General features: G+C 52.5%; 1 protein-coding gene across 1 annotated transcript; it reads right to left on the bottom strand.

Moving 5' to 3' along the window:
• Positions 1 to 591: 591 nt before the first annotated feature.
• On the bottom strand, positions 592 to 3,911 carry LOC109760872 (chloride channel protein CLC-a-like). Its single transcript, XM_020319671.4, has 4 exons — positions 3,574 to 3,911; positions 3,112 to 3,490; positions 1,355 to 3,022; positions 592 to 1,267 (listed from the first exon to the last, which is right to left on the bottom strand). Exons 1-4 carry the CDS (start codon positions 3,780 to 3,782, stop codon positions 1,169 to 1,171), a joined length of 2,355 nt encoding a protein of 784 aa, XP_020175260.1. The 5' UTR covers positions 3,783 to 3,911; the 3' UTR covers positions 592 to 1,168.
• Positions 3,912 to 19,051: the final 15,140 nt, after the last annotated feature.

Below are 19,051 nucleotides of genomic sequence, written 5' to 3'. Positions count from 1 at the left end.
TGTTTAAAAAATATTAAACTTGTATAAAGTTGTTCTTAGATGTATACCTAAAACGGATATTGTGTATCAAATTAATAGACATCAAAACTTATATTTTAAAAAATGTTAATCATGTATTTTAAAAATGTTAGATGTGTATTTGAAAAAAATGCTAAACATGTAATATACTTTTTCACAGGATTTTAATCTTGCTAAAAATGTTTCTAATGTATACAAATATACTAATCATGTATTTGAAAAATGTTAATCATGTAATATTACATGTTAAGCTATCTCAAAGAAAAACCTTTTGAAAGTAAAACCATACATGGTTGTTTTTTTTGCGAGATCCACACATATTGTTTTGGGTAGACATGAAGAACCGACAAGATAAAATGTTGTTTATTCTTTAATATCATCATTTGTTCTGGTGGTGAGGATGCTTAAACCACACGCACGGGGAGCGACCATGAGGTCGATCCGTGCCCTATATTTCTTCACTAAACTTTTCACGTTATTTATACGGTCCACCCTCATTCAAGGGATATAAAGATTAGTTGTGCATATTAATCGTCAACAAGCTGATCTGGCCGCTATCCTTATGCTGCAACTAGAAGCAGGTCGTTGGTTCGAACTTTGCCAACAACCATTTTTCATTTTATTTCATCGGCTTGTTACATAGTAAGTAAATAAAATGCAAGGGTGCTTGTGAAAAATACCAGTGCACGCTAGCCCCTGATTAACATTCTTTTAATTTATTTGCGGGGCTTCTATGTAAATTAAAAATGCAAGGGAGTTTTCTGCAAGAAAATCCAATGTGCGCCCAGCAAACAATCCCTACCAGCCAGTGGGCCCCACGTTCGGCTAGATACCGTAGAATGTGACCGTATTTGCACGTCCGTGCAAGTTTGATAACCAAAAACACGTATTTTGCAAGTTTGTACACTAAACTGACCGCCGCGTGCAAATTCTGTGACTGCCGGTGTATTTACCTCCTAAATTTTAGTCAACTAAGACTTAATCAAGTCTCATTCAAATTACACAAAAAAAAACTTTTTGCACAGATCTTCACAGAAGATCTCACGAATATAGCATGGAGCCATGGACCGAGACAAGTCTCAATCAACTGAGATTTAGCAATCCAGATTCTCAAAAATGGTGCTAGTAGCTTTCAGCCTCAGCTTGAGCTTTAGTGTGCCTTGCTCTTCTTTGACAGGTGAGGAAATGCGCCGAGGATGTTGTGCGCCCGCAGGTCTTGCCTCGTCAAGATCCCCACAAGCGGAGATATCTGCACACCAAAATCAATCCATCATCAAATCCAAATGTGTGCAAGGTTGTTGATGATCGGAAAGCCATTGGAGTTGATTGGACTCACCTCGGGGCCCTGGTACTTGGGCATGATGAGCATGTGCCGGAGCGCGACGGAGCGGAACAGCACCACGGCCTTGGCCACCGACATGGTCTCCACCACGGTGTACGGCGTCGTGTTGGTGAACGGGTGGAGGTCCACGTACATCTCCAGCTCCTCCGGCGTGAGCTCGAGGTCGTCGATCTTGCAGTTCTTGTCGGCCAGTTCCACCGACGAGAACCGCTCCCTGGCCTCCCACTCCTCCGTCCTCCTCTTCTCCGCCAGGAACCACCGCTTCCTCAGGACGGCCACGAGGTGCGACCGGAGGACCAGCCCGTGCAGCTCCGACAGGCCGGGCCGAGGCCGGTCCACCACCGGGAACCCGTTGTGGCCGGTGTTCCGCAGCACCTCCAGGACGGTGGACACTTTCTCGACCACCTGGAGGCTGATGGTGCGCGCCTTGGCGGCGGCGAGCTCGCCGACTGTGAGGTCCTTCATCCACGGCTCCGGCTTGGGTTCTAGGAAGGGCAGCCCCTTGAGGTCCAGGATGATCTCGTAGATGCTGGGGTTGAAGGCGTCGCCGACGGTCTTGGCGATGAGCAGCACGAACATGGTCATGGGCAGCAGAGTGAGGTTGTTGGTGAGCTCCAGGAAGATGACGCAGAGCGAGACGGTCATCCTCATGGAGCCCGACATGAGCGCCGCGGCGCCGAGCACGGCGTAGAGGCCGTGGTCGATGCTCGCCGCCACCGCGCTCTGGAGCACGAGCGCCACGATGCGGCCGTAGGCGGCGCCCATGAGGATGATGGGGAGGAAGAGCCCCGACGGCACGGCGATGCCGAAGGTGAAGAGCCCCAGCACGCAGTAGATGGCGAAGAAGATGAGCAGGGAGTCCAGCCGGAACTCGCCGGGGGTGCCCGTGGAGAAGATGTTGCGTGTGGCGTCCACGTTGGTGGCGTGCAGGAGGGTGGCCAGGTCGTTGTACTGCCCGGCGGGGCAGTTGAACTGCTTGAAGTTGCCGCTCCTCCCGGTGGCCGGGCACGCGGCGCCGAACGCCGGGTCGCACGGCGTGCACGGCACGGCGAAGGGGAGCACGTACAGCCCCGCCGACGTGAACACGCACACGGCCAGCGCCAGCGCCAGCTTCGCCATCCGGCCCTTGTCGTTGATGAGGTTGTAGAGGCGGAGCACCATGTGGAGGACGTGGTTGTAGAGCGCGCCGAGGACGCCGCCGATGACGCCGACGAGCGTGACCAGGAGGAGGTCGCCCAGGCGGTACCGGACGGTGACGTCGCCGACGTCGAAGATGATGAGCCCGCCCGCGCCGAAGAGGCCGCACCGCCCGCCGCGGCACACCTCGATGAAGCCCCGCAGCACCACCACCACGGTGGCCGTGCTGAAGAAGGTGCGCCACAGCAGCGCGCTCCGCCACCACGTCGCCACCTCCTCCAGCGCGAACAGCACGCCGCCCACGGGCGACCGGAACGCGGCGCACACGCCCGACGACGCGCCGCAGGTGATGAGGTCCCGCCGGTCGCGGTCGTTGTTGAAGTAGCGCAGCCACTTCCAGCGGAGGCGGAACCGGCCGGAGCCGCCCTGGCTGAGCAGGTTGGCGAGGCACGCGCCGATGTGCACCAGCGGGCCTTCCTTGCCCAGATCCAGCCCCGACGACACCGCGCAGATGCTGCCTATGATCTGACCATCGTACGAAAAAATCCATCACCCATCCATCACGTCACGTCACGCATTTCATTCAGGCGGAAGAAGAAAGAAATCAAGGCTACCTTGACAATGAGCTGCGGCGCGCCGAACATGTTGGGCGTGTCGACGCCGTTGAGGTAGGCCTTGATCTCGGGGATGCCCGGGCCGGCGGCGGTGGGGGCGAAGACGACGCAGAGCACGGCGGCGACGAACGTGAGAGCCAAGTTGAAGCCGGAGAAGTAGAAGAAGCCGGCCCAGTACCTCTTGTCCCGGACGAGCTGGACCATGTGGAGCATCTTGATGCCGGAGATGTTCTCGATGGCGAGGTTGATGAGCGACGCGATGACGCCGGTGAGGAGCCCCACCAGGAACGCCAGCGCCCACTTGAGGAACACGTACTGCAGCACCTCCACGGTGGACCGGCTCCTCCAGTCGTGCTTGAAGAGGTCGTTCTCGATGATCCTGCACGCACACCATGCTCAGTTCACTAAACAACCAGCCTAATTGCATCCGAGGATCGGGCATTTGATGGACGGAGTACTCACTCGTAGTCGAGGCTCTCAATGTGCGAGACCTTGGCGCCGACCATGGCGAGGTGGTTGGCCGTCAGGGTGTTGCTTTTCTTCAGCAGGGGCTGCTCCAGGGAGCTGATGCCGTCGCCGGCGCTCCCCGGGCCCTCCTCCGGGTCGTTGACGCCATTATCGTGTTTGCGTCCCGGTCCCGGACCAGCCATGGTAGGCGTCTCTTCCTCCATGCCTGTCCTGGCAACAACAGAGCTCGGTGGCTCTTTTTCTTGAAGTTCGGAAGCAAGAATATCTCAAGTCAAGGATGGCAGAATCTGCCTTGCAAATGCGCTCTTATATAATGGGAGGGATCTCTCATTAGAGCTATCGTTTTACCGCGCAATATATTTGGACCTTATCAATTTAACCTGGTTCTTATATATGATTGTGGCGCCGACCTCTCTTATATTTGGACCTTATCGATGCAAACTGGTTCTTATATGATTATTATGTGGCTTTATTTTGCACGAAAATTTCTCAGACGTTTATCAATGAAAACTGGATCAAATAATCCCCTTAATTTTTTTCGTCTTCTACATAATTGACATTTTATATATGAGTACTTTTCATTCTGTATGTACGGCCGACCAATCATACTGATCTGAAGAACTTTTCTTTGAAAAAACAGAAATAATACTAATCTGAAGAATTTTTCTGTGAAAAGTGAAACAATACTAATCTGAAGAACTGATCCTTGCCTCGAGAGGCCATGCCTTTTGGGGAGCTAGCAAGGCTCTTCCACTGCCTTTTAGGAGGAGTGCAATGTACACAGCTCATTCGGTGTCCACTTGGTAAACAATTTTATTATCATGGACGAATAGGATGGTGTGGAGTGGATGAATGGAACCATCGCATGGCCTCATGGGCGCCAACAAAAGGCATGGCTCTTGTCTGTATCTGTGTCGATATTGTCTGCGACAGATTCAGGACAGAGGGGGCTCTCGCTCTCAGACGGGCGCATTTGGTTAATTATTAGCTGGTCCATGGCATCAGCAGTTGTGCCACTGGTTGGCTGTCTATTCTCTGCCTCTGAGTGCCGGACAAATTCTCACTAACTGCTCGAATGTTAAATTACGTAAATCGCCTGGATTCCAAGGAATTCAGCTGGCTACTGTCCACTGGATTCCACGGACCAAACCCTTCCAATGCCCAAAAGGTGTGCTTATCTGATCACTTGTGCACTGGGAGAGGCCAAGCATCACTGTTGAACAATTAAAACGGGCAATTCTCATTGTTCGGTTCAAGGATCATGTTCTCTCCATATGAATAAGCATCATTATTGAACAATTAGAATGGGTAAGTCCCTATAAATAAGCATAATTATTGAACAATTAAAATGGGTAAGTCCCATTGTTTGTTTCAAGGATGATGTTCTCTCCCTATAAATAAGCATATTGTTGAACAATTAGATTGGGTAAATCCCATCGTCTGGTTCAAGGATGATGTTCTGTGCCTATATATAAGCGTCACTATTGAACAATTAAAATGGGTAAATCCCATTGTTCTGCTCAAGGATGATGTTCTCCTTAGGCCAACCCCAACGCACGACCCAAAGTGGTTCGGCCGCGTCCGTTTGGGGCTAAAGTTAAATGGACATAAATCACGAACCAACGCGCGGGAGCAAACGGACAAACGTCCGTTTTTTGTCTGCTTTCGACCCATTACCTGCCCAAATTTGAGTCACGTTTGCGTCGAAATGGACAGCGCGCGGATAGACGGGACGCGCGCCCTTGTCCTCCTCTAGCCCGCCTGTCGGGGACACAGCCCCCTTTTCTCTTCCCCAGCCACCCCGCCACCGCGCCCCCCTGCCCCCCCCACGCCGTCGCCACCAGCACCCATTTTTCCGGCCGTCTCCTCTCTTTCCAGCCTGGCCACCCAAACCACGACCACTCCTAGACATAGCCAACCCATGCCCACATTTCAGATGAGTTTTTGCCAGCATTTGTGGCTATTTGTAACCGCATCCGGTACTAGGAAGCTATGGCCGCCGGCGATGCCCATCGACCCCAACACCTTTCGGCAGGCACTGCATAGCCGCTGGCCACCAACACCAACCTTGCCTGCTACCTGTAGGGGAGCTCGAGGTGCTCTTCCCAGCCGCGTCTCCACCACAACCGCAAGGTGTTTGTCACTTTGCTCACAAGGTACCATGGATAGTGCGGATGAGTATTTTTTCCACAACTTCATTTGTTCATCGGATGGCTCGTCCTTGGATGACAAATAGCTTGTGGTGGCTGCATTGGTCATCAATGACCACATTTCTAGGCAGCGGCCTCGATTCAGTGGATCAATCCCGGGTCATGCTCCGGCCTTGAACCGCAATAGGGAGAGCGGCCACGCCCTGTGAGGGAGTCCTGGACTAAGGGGTCCTCGGGCGTCCGGCCTGTTAGCCATGGGCCGGACTGATGGGCTGTGAAGATGCGAAGACCGAAGACTGCACCCGTGTCCGGATGGGACTCTCCTTGGCGTGGAAGGCAAGCTTGGCGACCGAATATGTAGATTACTTTCTTCGTAGCCAACCTTGTGTAACCCTAGATCCTCCCGGTGTCTATATAAACCGGAGGACTTACTCCGGAAAGGCATATACTCATTACCATAGTCATACAGGCTAGACTTCTAGGGTTTAGCCATTACGATCTCGTGGTAGATCAACTCTTGTAATACTCATATCCATCAAGATCAATCAAGCAGGAAGTAGGGTATTACCTCCATAGAGAGGGCCCGAACCTGGGTAAACATCGTGTCCCCTGTCTCCTGTTACCATCGACCTTAGACGCACAGTTCGGGACCCCCTACCCGAGATCCGCCAGTTTTGACACCGACATTGGTACTTTCATTGAGAGTTCCACTATGCCGTCCCCAAAAGGTTCGATGGCCCCTTCAATCGTCAACGATGACGCTGTCCAAGGAGAAACCTTCGTCCCCGGACAGATCTTTGTATTCGGCGGCTTCACACTGCGGGCCAACTCGTTTGGCCACCTGGAGCAGATCGATAGCTACGCCCCTGGCCATCAGGTCAGATTTGGGAGCTTGAATTACGTTGCGGACATCCGTGGAGATTTGATCTTCGCTGGATTCGAGACCGCGGCGACCGCTCCTGGTCACCTTGACGAACATGACCTAAATCTGTCGTCAGACCGCATCCAGGAGATAGCTCTTGTGACCACTCTGGCCTTAGATCCAGAGCACACTGCGGCATCCAAAGATCGGAGGCTCGACCCCACCACGGAGGCCACAGACTCCCCGGCGTTGGAGCCGCACATGGACTTAACCTCACACAATATCTGTGTCACCGGAATCCCGGACTCGTCTCTGGTTATAAGTTCCAAACCATGTGAGCCTGCGGATGCCGAACTCGATCGTTCACCGATTTTTCAAATTCAGCACCGCAGACATCTTCCAGCACTCGCCTTTGGACGATATGCTAAACTCATTAAAAAGCCTGTCCTTGGTGGGGGACTCACAGCCGAACTCTGCCCGGTCCGAACTGGGGGCTGATGATCGAGAATTTTGCTTCCCACCCGCCACCCACTTCATAGCCACTGTCGAGGACCTAACCGACACGCTTGATTACGACTCCGAAGACATCGACGGCATGGACGACGATGCCGATGAGGAGAAAGACCAAAATCCGCCATTTAACCGGACGCTGGACGACCACTTCTTTGTATGATGTGTACATGGTGGATACACCCAAAACAACCAACGACGACGACAAAGAAAATCCAGTCGAGAATAAACCTCCTAAGACACAGCAAAAACGCTGGCGTCCTTGGCGCCGCTCTAAGTCACGTCGTTCAAAAGACAGCAATGCTGGCACCGGTGAAAATAATACTCCGGACGATACCGAAAACAATGAAGACCTTGCTGAGGTAACATCCGAGCAGGAGGAGCAAGAAAACATGCAAGCCAGCCCCGACGAACAGGCCAGGCCCAACGACTCGGAGGACGGTAGTTACCGTCCGCTCTCCGAGGATGAGGAAAGCCTCGGCAATGAAGACTTCATCGTGCCTGAGGAACCTCTCGAGCAGGAGCGCTTCAAGCGCCAGCTAATAGCAACGGCGAGGAGCCTGAAAAAGAAACAGCAGCAGCTTCAAGCTGACCAAGATCTGCTCGTCGACAGATGGACCGATGTCCTGGCAGCCGAAGAATACGGCCTCAGACGCCCAGCCAAGAGTTACCCAAAGCGAAGGTTGTTACCCCAGTTTGATGAAGAGGCGCCGGAGCTCATACCCCCTCGCGTAACACGGCCGGGACAGTGCGGCAGACCGACCACCACGTGGTTGGGATAGAGCGGCAGCTCAGGCCGAATAGCAGCCTGCCCCACCACCTCGTAAAAATAAAGACGAAACAGCTCGGGGTCACACATACGACCTCCGGCAGACCTTGGATAGTAGAGCAGGACATACCCGATCGATTTATGGATCGCGAGGACGTCCCTCGACACGCGATGATGGCTACCTATTCGGGCGTGACAAACCTAATCACACCCGAGCCGATAACCGCAGACGAACTCCATCGGAGCTACGGCGCAATGCAGCCAGATATAGAGGCGCCGCACACCCTCTCTGCTTCACTGATGAAGTAATGGACCATGAATTCCCCGAAGGGTTCAAACCCGTCAATATTGAATCATACGACGGAACAACCGATCCCGCGGTATGGATCGAGGATTTTATTCTCCACATTCACATGGCCCACGGAGATGACCTCCATGCTATCAAATACCTTCCACTAAAACTCAAAGGGCCAGCCCGGCACTGGTTAAACAGTCTGCCTGAAAATTCCATCGACAGCTGGGAGGACTTGGAAGAAGCTTTTCTTGACAACTTCCAAGGTACATACGTCCGGCCACCAGACGCCGACGACTTAAGTCACATAGTCCAACAGCCTGGAGAGTCAGCCAGGAAATTCTGGACTAGATTCCTAACTAAAAAGAACCAGATCATTGATTGTCCGGATGCCGAGGCCCTAGCGGCCTTTAAACATAGCATCCGTGACGAATGGCTCGCCCGCTATCTCGGCCAAGAAAAGCCCAAATCTATGGCAGCCCTCACAGCACTCATGAGCCGCTTTTGCGCGGGTGAGGACAGTTGGCTGGCTCGTAGCAAAAACACAGCCAGCGAGGCGGGCCCCTCCGAGGTCAAAAACAACAACGACAAGCTCCGACGTAATAGACACAAGCGCCGAAGCAATGGTGATAATACCGATGACACTACAGTTAATGCCAGATTCAGCGGCCCCAAGTCCGGTCAGCGGAAAAAGCCGTATAAAAGGAGCGGTCAGGGACCATTCAGCTTGGACCGCATACTCGATCGTCCGTGCCAGATACATGGCACCCCAGACAAACCAGCCAATCATACCAACAGGGATTGCTGGGTGTTTAAACAGGCCGGCAAGTTAAACGCCGAGAACAAGGAAAAGGGATCGCAAAGTGAGGACGATGACGAAGAGCCCCGGCAACCGAACTCAACGGGGCAGAAGAAGTTCCCCCCTCAAGTCAAAACGGTGAACATGATATATGCTACACACATCCCCAAAAGGGAGCACAAGCGCGCACTAAGGGACGTCTATGCGATAGAGCCAGTCGCCCCAAAATTCAACCCATGGTCATCATGCCGGATCATCCGACTAGTATCCGGCATGGCGGATCAGCCACACTAGTCCTGGACCCAATCATTGATGGATTCCACCTAACGCGAGTCCTCATGGACGGTGGTAGCAGCCTCAATCTGCTCTATCAAGACACAGTGCACAAAATGGGCATTAATCCATCAAGGATCAAGCCAATGAAGACTACCTTCAAAGGAGTCATACCAGGTGTAGAGGCCCGCCGTACGGGCTCAATCACACTAGAGGTTGTCTTTGGATCCCCCGATAACTTCCGAAGCGAGGAGTTAATCTTCGACATCGTCCCATTCCGCAGTGGTTATCACGCACTGCTCGGACGGACTACATTCGCCCGGTTCAACACGGTCCCGCACTATGCTTATCTTAAGCCTAAGATGCCCGGTCCACGCGGAACGGAAACACGGAACGCTCCCTCCGCACAGAGGAGCACACCGCCGCCCTAGCAGCAGAAGTACAAAGCGGCCTTCTCAATCAGAACCGTAATCCGGCTGCCGAGCCCCTAGACATCGTAAAAAGGGTCTAGACTATGCTACAACAGGACAACTCGGCTCATCAAGAGCTCGACTAGCAATTTGGCCTCCGTCCCAGACCCGATCAGGTAGTGGCATTCGTACCACGCATGCATAATTACGCACTACAAATCCCATGGGCATCGACGGAGGCACAACTAGCTTGTAATCCACAGTTTGGCTCGACCGATCCCGGACACACATATACTGTCAATATTTCCTTTTTCCTTTTCCAGGTTTATTTTACATAGTCCTTCTTCGACGGCCCGACTACCGGTCCTGTCAAAGGATAAAAAACACCAGGATGGCAAGAAGCAAAGACGTCTAGGGGAAGCTCTAGAGGTCAATTCAATGACCACCCTACCTGTTGTCAGGACCCACACGCAGCTCGCCCTTGGTGATGGTATGTTAAACAGCCGGTTGCTTTTTGCACTATTTGTATCAATGCGCTTTGACACATTAACCCAATTATAATGGAAACAGTTCGTGGCTCAAGTTTAAGGGCCCAAGATATCACCTCTGCTTTCTTTCTATTTTCCTTTAATAACTTATCTTCTAGCACCCGTACACTTTGGTACGTTTCATATTTGCCAGGGGCTACCAGGCGCCCTACAATACGGCAACAAAGTCCGAACACTTTTTATAGTATAGTTCGGCACCCCGAATTTAACATTATATGTATTGGCTCTGAATCATGTCTTTGGTCAATAGTTGCGTTGCCCGGCTCCTGTGCTTGCTACCTTACGTTCCGCTACATCGGCTAAGGTAGTAAAGGAAGAACTACTGCGATTGTGCCCTGGTTTATCCAAAGGAGCACCTCAGTAGAGAAAGCCGAAAACTGACTGTCATGATGCAGCGAGAGCCGGTCAGCTGTTCGGTGGTTGCAAATCGTTGGAGATTTCTTCCGCGTTGCGCGAAGGATCGGTACTTCCCGATCAGACGCTTATAGCACTCTAGTTCGGAAACTAGGGGTTGCGTCAATGTTTTTATTGTCGAAATCCTATGGCTAAGTGAGGGCGTTAAAGCCGAATAGTCTGGTTGCCTGGTTTGTTGCGCTAAAAAACTCCTTAAAGGACCATATAATTGGATCAAGATTGTTTAGATTCCATCCCGAACTCCTCCGTACTACCTACGTGGGGGCAGAAGCCGACGACTGGCCAACCCTCAGATTTCATATAAACACGGCCGCACAGGAGGTAAAATCAAAAACATAACAATCATTATATTACAAACCCACTTTGTTTCACCAAAAAAGGCAAAGACAACACGAATGTATTCATTAAAAAATAATGTCCTGCCCACATTGCGTTGCTACAATGCGAGACCCCTCCAGGACATCCGCAAAATAGCGCTCGGGTGTGCGGTGCTCCTTGCCCTCTGGCGGCCCCCGGGCCAGCTTGACGGCGTTCATCTTCGGCCACCACATCTTGCAACGGGCGAAGGCCATACGAGCACCATCAATACAGGCTGATCGCTTGACGGTGTCCAGCCGAGGACAGGCGTTCACCATCCGCCTCACGAGTCCAAAGTAGCTGCCGGGCATAGCTTCGGCTGGCCATAGCCAGATTATCAAATCCTTCATGGCTAGTTCGGCCACCCTATGCAGCTCCACCAGCTGTTTCAGCTGATCGGTGAAGGGCACGGGATGCTCTGGCGCAAGATATTGCGACCAGAATAGCTTCTCCGTGGAGCTCCCTTCTTCGTCTTGAAAGAATTCCGCGGCGTCGGACACACTTCACGGCAGATCAGCAAAAGCCCCTGGAGAACTCCGAATCCGGGTTAGTAAAAGATACTTCCTCTTTGCATATTTGCTTTGCATACTGAATGCCTTACCCGCCGCAATCTTCCTCGCCTCCTGGACCTCTTGGAGGGCGCCCTCGGCCTCGTTCCGAGCCGTCTCCGCGCTCTGACGAGCCTTGGAGAGTTCGGCCTCTTTAGCCAATGCGTCACGCTCCAACACACTTCTTCACCGCGTCGTGGAGCTCTTGTTGGACCTCGTTGACCCGGGCCGATGCGTCACGCTCCAACACACTTCTTACGGACAGCCTACTCCTTGACGGCCTTCCCCTCGGCTTCGCCCAGGACCTTTTTCAGGGCCTCGACCTCAGTCGTTGCTCCTACTTATATCAAGACACTTCGGTCAATATATAACATCCTACTCTTTCCGAATACTTCTCGGGTTATTACATACCTTGATTCTCCTGGAGCTGCCTCTTCACCTGGCCGAGCTCCTCCTCGGCCTTCTCCAGTCTCCGCTTAAGTTCGGAGACTTCGGCAGCATGTGAGGCCGCGGACAGCAGCGACGCCTGCATATTCATTCCCGACAAATTTAGTTAGTTTCCTACAAGTAAGGATCGACCCTCTGTCCGACTTTTCTTTCCGGACACCGAACAGTGTCTCAGGGGCTACTGACTATATTGGGATTTTTGCGTCGCTTACCTCAAAACCTGTCAGCAGTCTGCTACAGGCTTCGGTCAGCCCGCTCTTGGCGGACTGGACCCTCTCAATCACCGACCCATAAGGATACGATGCTCGTCCACAATGGAGGCACCTCAAAGCGCCTCCATCAGATTATCCGGTGCCCCTGGCTGGACAGGGGCCACCGGTGGAATGGGCGCACCCCCGTCTTTCAAAGGAGGTCGCTCGCCGGATTCCGGAGCCGTATGGGTCTCCGTAACCATATTTGGCTGAGGGCCGAACTGAATACGGCCCTCCTCGCCAGTCTCCGTGGGGATTTGCTCCCCCGTGTGCCCGGCGGTAGAGGTTTCTCCCTCTGGCGCCCTCTTGACAGCGTCCGGAGCCTCTCCTCGGCCTGGAGCGGTCCTTCGGGACAACACCTCGGTGTCGTCCATGGACTTGGGAGAGTGAGCGATCGGTGGTGACATGCTGGCCATCTCTTTGGAGTCCAGCGAACCTCCTGACGAGGATCGCTGGAAGCTGTCGTGGGCCGGACTGAAATAACACAACTAACCATGTTAATACAATGAGGAGAAGAGGTTGGATATATGGATATGCATGAATTGTAGTACTTACGATGCGGCCTGAGGCTTAGCGCGGGAGCGGCGCTCCGGACTACCGTCGACATCCCATACGGAGTTATCCGCAAGGGAGCCCTTCTTCTTCTTGGGCGTCCCCACCTCCAGATTCGTGGAGGCCGCCCTCTTCTCCCTCCCCTCATCACGGGGAGGGATCTACTCCTCCTCCTCCTCCTCGTCCTTAGGGACGGAGGAACGGGTCTCTTCGTCTTTGGACGTTACGTCCGAAGTACCCTTACGACGGGGGGGCCACCTTTGGCCCCCTTGGCCTTCTTCTTGGCCTTCTTCTCCGGCGCCTTATAGGGCGCCGGCACCAGCTGTCGGTGTCAAAACTGGCGGATCTCGGGTAGGGGGTCCCGAACTGTGCGTCTAAGGCGGATGGTAACAGGAGGCGGGGGACACAATGTTCCCAGGTTCGGGCCCTCTCGATGGAGGTAATACCCTACTTCCTGCTTGATTGATCTTGATGATATGAGTATTACAAGAGTTGATCTACCGCGAGATCGTAGAGGCTAAACCCTAGAAGCTAGCCTATGATTATGATTGTTGTTGTCCTATGGACTAAACCCTCCGGTTTATATAGACACCGGAGGGGGCTAGGGTTACACAAAGTCGGTTACAAGGGAGCAGATCTACATATCCGAATTGCCAAGCTTGCCTTCCACGCAAAGGAGAGTCCCATCCGGACACGGGACGAAGTCTTCAATCTTGTATCTTCATAGTCCAACAATCCGGCCAAAGTATATAGTCCGGCTGTCCGAGGACCCCCTAATCCAGGACTCCCTCAGTAGCCCCCGAACCAGGCTTCAATGACGATGAGTCCGGCGCGCAGATTGTCTTCGGCATTGCAAGGCGGGTTCTTCTCCAAATTCTGAGTACCTGTCGAGTAGTGTTCGGCTTCCCATGAATGTTGCACTCCTTGGCTTCTGCGCCTAATAATGGCTATCCTCCACGTGTTGAGCGAATGCGAGAAGTCGGGGCATTTTTACACTTGCCACCCTAACCATGTGAGTAAATCGTCTATTTAAAGAGACGGGGATCCTCAGATCCAGATCACACCATCCTCCCACAGCGAGTATCCATCGGAGAGCGCCCGAAAAAATCCATTCCATCATGGCCGGCCATCGCAGCTCCTCCTCTCGCTCCCGTAGCCCTAAGCCAGGCAATTGGAAGAAGTGTTCCGTCCCCCACAGCCAATTAGTAGAGTTACAGACCCAGGGGTTTCTCCCTCCTGCGTATATGGTCCCCGTCCGAGCCGGATTAGCCACTTACAATGGCGGGGAGCAAGCAGAGAGCTTTCCCAACCCATCCATGGGGGAGCGGGTATGCCTTGTCCCTTACTTATTGAGGGGACTCGGATTTCCAATCTATCCTTTCCTCCGCGGGCTCCTGGAGTTCTACGGCCTCCAGCTGCATAACTTTACTCCCGCCTCCATTTTACACATCGCTGGCTACGTCGCCCTTTGCGAGCTGGTTTTGGGCTGTGAAGCTCATTTCGAGCTATGGAGGAGGCTATTCTGGCTCGTACCCCGTACACAGGAGGGGTCAATATATCAAGTGGGCGGAGCCGAGATATGGCGCATCGCCGGGACCGGATACCTGTCCGGTACTCCGAAGAAGACGTCCGAAGACTGGCCTTCAGAGTGGTTTTATATGGAGGACGTCCCCCTTCCGGACCCTATTCGGATGGGCCTTCCTGAGTTCAATAACGCCTCTTTGAAGAAACGCCGTAGCTGGCGCCCTCGGAGCCCCCAGGAGGAAGATAACAGAGAGGTCCTTTACCTGATGGGCCGGATAAAAACGCTGGCCAAATCAGGATTAACAATAATCGAGGTTATGTCAATATGTATAATGCGGGGGGTGCAGCCACTTCAATATCGGGGACAACCCATGTGGCACTTCAATGGAGAAGACGATGCCACCCGCTGCGGTCGTAAAGGTCCGGACTCCGCCGCGGCTCTAGCGAAAATACTGTCCGATTTATATAAAGGAGAGGAAGAGGAGTTCATCCGCATTAAGCCACGAGATGGATTCTCCATGTACAACCCCCCAAACTGGGTGAGCTGCTACTTTTTATTCCAGACCTTCCCGCATTCTTCGACATAAGTATTTACCTTGCTATTTCATAGCAGGAACTGCGAAAAGCTATGAGGGAGATCCACAGCCCGTCTCCACAACCAGAGGACCCTGACCGGGCCCTCGACCCCGGACTCGAAGAAGATCCGGACACATTTGTGGAGCTCATCGACAGAATGTTTTATCAATTAAGCTGCGACGGTGCCTTGGTGGCCATCATAGCCAATTATCCTGGACTGCTCCCTGCATCGCATGTAAGTAAAACCGAAGTCCCAACCTCCGAGAAGGATCCCTTTTTTCGCACTTCACCTACCGCACACATATGGTGTCTTAGAGGGAAGGCCCTCGGGATGCCATGCCAAACCCGCAGTGACTCACCAACAAGGGGCACCGAAACCGGGTAGGCTTAAAAGGAAGGCGATCAGGACTGAGACGCCGTCGCAGAGGTATGAAAAAGAACCCCGCTCCGTGGTTGTCGTCTTTCAAAATATAATAACGTCCATGGTTCCTGGCAGGAAAAACGCTCGCCGGACCACATCCGGAGAGCCTGCCGGTCACGCCCCCACCAGCCGGGCTCCAGAGCTGGACTTAGAGGCAGACGCTAACGTGGGGCCAACACCGGATGTTCCTCCTACAGAGGATGCGGATAGGCTGTCCGCTACGAATTCCGAAGTGGAGAGTGCCATGAATCACAGGCGTCGCCAGGCTGTACTCCGCGACGCTTGCTTCTCTCAAGAGGCATTCGATGCCTTCAACTCAGGAGATGTGTACATCCGAGCTGCTCAAAATGGTCTTGCCAGAGCCACGGACCAGTATGTAAAGGATATACGGGTAAGAAAATCTAATAATTATGTATATCAGTAGCCCCTGAGACTTGAAACAGTTGGCACAACTGATTTAAGGATCATTGTTTTCATAGGTTCTTACGGAGAAGAATAGCAAATTGTCTCAAGAGCTGGAGGAGTGCAAAGCCCAGCTATGGGCCACAGTTGCCGCAATGAAGGAGTCCGAGAAGGCCCCATCTGGTAACACTTGTTTCTACCGAAAAGAATGACATGTACCAGTCAGTATTCGGCAGGCCTGCAAATCTAACAATAGATTTTGCAGGTGATCCTGGAGTGAATCCGAAGGTCGTACGAGGGGATGAGCAACATGCTCAACGACAGCTAAAGGCTGGCGAGCGCGTGCTTACGCAGGTCAGGCGGGAGAAAAACGATCTCCAAGATGCCAATACCCGGCTGGGCGTTGAACTGAAAGATGTTCGGGCCCAGCTTGCTGACTCCGTAAAGAAGAATAAGAGGCTTCGACGCGACATTTTTAGTAAGTGCTTGAATGAACTTTTATAGAGTTCGGCGAAGAAACCGGCTAACAGAGTTATATCTGTAGGTATGCTGACGGGTCGTCCCGCAAAGGAGATGCCCGGGTCTGCGGGTGATCTTCTGCCAGAGCTTTCACAACCGCACGAACAAGTTCGGCAGGTGATGCAGGGCGTTGCTCAGGCCTTGTGGCCATCCGCCTCCCTGCCAGGATGCATGGGGGAGCTCGTGGAGATGCTCAAGGGAGCGCGGCGGCGCTTCCGATTATGGAAGATATCTGCCTGTCGACAAGGTGCAAGGGAAGCCTGGGCCATGGTGAAGACTCGATATACCAAGGCTGACCCGAACCATATGGCTGAAGTCAGACCTGTGGGGTCTGACGGGAAAGAGATCCCTGTCAGTTTGGTGTATGACCAGGTGAAATTAGCCGCAAAGTATTCCCAACAGGATTGTAGGCTAGACAGCCTGTTGGATGGTATAGAAGAAGAATTTAGTCAGTCTAAATGACTGTGTACTTCAAGTGACATATATTGTCCCTAGCCGGATTGTAAGTCATTTGTCATGGCGGACCTTTTCGCTTCGACCCCCGGACCCGACAGTCCGGAGTGTATCCAAATACCCGCTCAGTTATGTAAAAACCGGGGTACGCGTGGAAACCAGGCATAGGGGTCATAAGTGCTTGAACAGACAAGTACCCAACTAGTTATGTTATATTACATGGATAGTAAGAAACATCTTCCAGGGAGAATAGTTCCGTTAAGAGATGCAGGATATAAACATCTGGGGGCTTATATTGAAATAAGTAAAAGTCGTCTTTTGTTCACCGACCGAATATTCCCTTAAGAACGCTAGCTTTTAGCTTCACCCAGCCTGAGGTACACATCTGGCTGACCCGGCAGTAACAATCACAGAGGTGCTCCCCTTATGCCCTAGCCGAATTAACGGGAACGTAGGGCATAAACACAAGAGCCAGGCAACCCAGCTTGGCCAAAACTTAAGTCATATCGATGCATATAATGGCGAAGAAAAGGTACATGTGGAAAAATAACACATGTGCGGGGGGCATAGAGGCCAGAAAATAGTTATATTAAGCTTTTGTATAAGAAGCCCCCAGGTATAATGAGCAGGCCTAGCGCGTCAAGATTGTGTAGTCAAGACACATTTTAACCTTTTAAGGCCGTGAAGAAAAAAGGGAAGAAAGAAAGAAAGAAAAGATAGGTAACAGATATATATATATAGAAATTGATGGAGGTAAGGAGACGAACACAGAGTCCGGCACTAGGCGTAGAACCTTCGGAGTCTGGCTGCGTTCCATGGGTTTGGCTCGAGTCGGTTGTCCGATGCATCCCGCAGACGGTACGCTCCACCGGTCAGAACTTTGTCAATAACGAAGGGACCTTCCCATTTGGGCTTGAGCTTGTTCTTTTTCTTCTCCGGTAGGCGTAGAATGAGTTCGCCAACGTTATGAGTTTTGGCCCGTACTTCTCTGCTTTGATACCGTCGAGCCTGTTGATGATAGAATGCAGAGCGGGCTTTTGCCACGTCACGCTCCTCCTCCAGGGCGTCCAAACTGTCCTGCCGATCAAGCTCAGCTTCTTTCTCTTCGTACATGCGCACTCGAGGTGAGTCATGAATGATGTCGCAGGGAAGTACCGCCTCGGCGCCGTACACCATAAAAATGGTGTGTATCCGGTAGTGCAATTCGGCGTGGTCCGCAGCCCCCATAGTACGGAGTCGAGCTCCTCGACCCAGTGCGTATCTGATTCCTTCAAGGATCGCACTAATCTGGGTTTAATGCCGCTCATGATAAGACCATTTGCTCGCTCGACTTGACCGTTAGTTTGCGGGTGATAGACAGAGGCATAATCGAGCTTAATGCCCATGTTGCTGCACCAAGTTTTTACCACGTCGGCTGTAAAGTTCGAGCCGTTATCGGTGATGATGCTGTGGGGGACGCCGTAACGGTGTACAACCCCGGATATGAAGTCTATCACTGGTCTGGACTCGGCCGTTTTAACTGGTTTGGCTTCTATCCATTTGGTGAATTTATCCACCATGACCAATAGGTATTTTTTCTTATGGCTTCCCCCTTTAAGGGGTCCGATCATATCAAGCCCCCAGACCGCAAAGGGCCAAGTAATGGGGATTGTTTGGAGAGCGGTAGGTGGCATATGGCTTTGGTTTGCAAAAAGCTGGCAACCGACGCAACGTTGAACAAGGTCCTGTGCGTGTGCTCGGGCCGTCGGCCAGTAAAAACCTGTACGGAAGGCCTTGCTTACAAGGGCTCGAGCTGCGACGTGGTGGCCGCCAAGTCCAGCATGAATTTCTGCCAAAAGTTGCCGTCCTTCCTCTGCGGAGATGCACCTTTGAAGTACTCCGGTAGCGCTTTTCTTATAAAGCTCTCCCTCGTGGACCTTGTAAGCTTTAGACCGCCACACAATGCAACGTGCCTCGTTTGGGTCCTCAGGGAGTTCTTGCCTAGTTAGGTAAGCCAAGAAGGGTTCTATCCACGGGGCGATGACAGCCATAATCACGTGGGCCGAAGGTGTTACTTCGGTGGCAGAGCCTCCGATTACGTCGGAGTGTTCGGGATCTGGCGTTGTGGCCGGATCTGGACTGTTGTTGCCGGTCTCCCCTTCCCACACCACGGATGGCTTAAACAGCCTTTCCAAGAAGATATTAGGTGGGACAGGGTCGCGCTTAGCGCCGATGCGGGCGAGGATATCCGCCGCTTGATTGTTTTCTCGGACCACATGGTGGAATTCGAGCCCCTCGAACCGAGCTGACATTTTGAGGACGGCGTTGCGGTAAGCCGCCATTCGTCAAAGTCTCCATTTATTTGAGATATTGCAAGGTTCGAATCCCCACGCACCTCTAGGCGTTGAATGCCCAC

The sequence above is a fragment of the Aegilops tauschii genome, chromosome 6, assembly GCF_002575655.3.
Source record: "Aegilops tauschii subsp. strangulata cultivar AL8/78 chromosome 6, Aet v6.0, whole genome shotgun sequence".
NCBI classification, from domain to species: Eukaryota; Viridiplantae; Streptophyta; class Magnoliopsida; order Poales; family Poaceae; genus Aegilops; species Aegilops tauschii.
The sequence above is the reverse complement of the archived record's forward strand: the minus strand, read 5'-3'. Positions and strand labels throughout refer to the sequence as shown.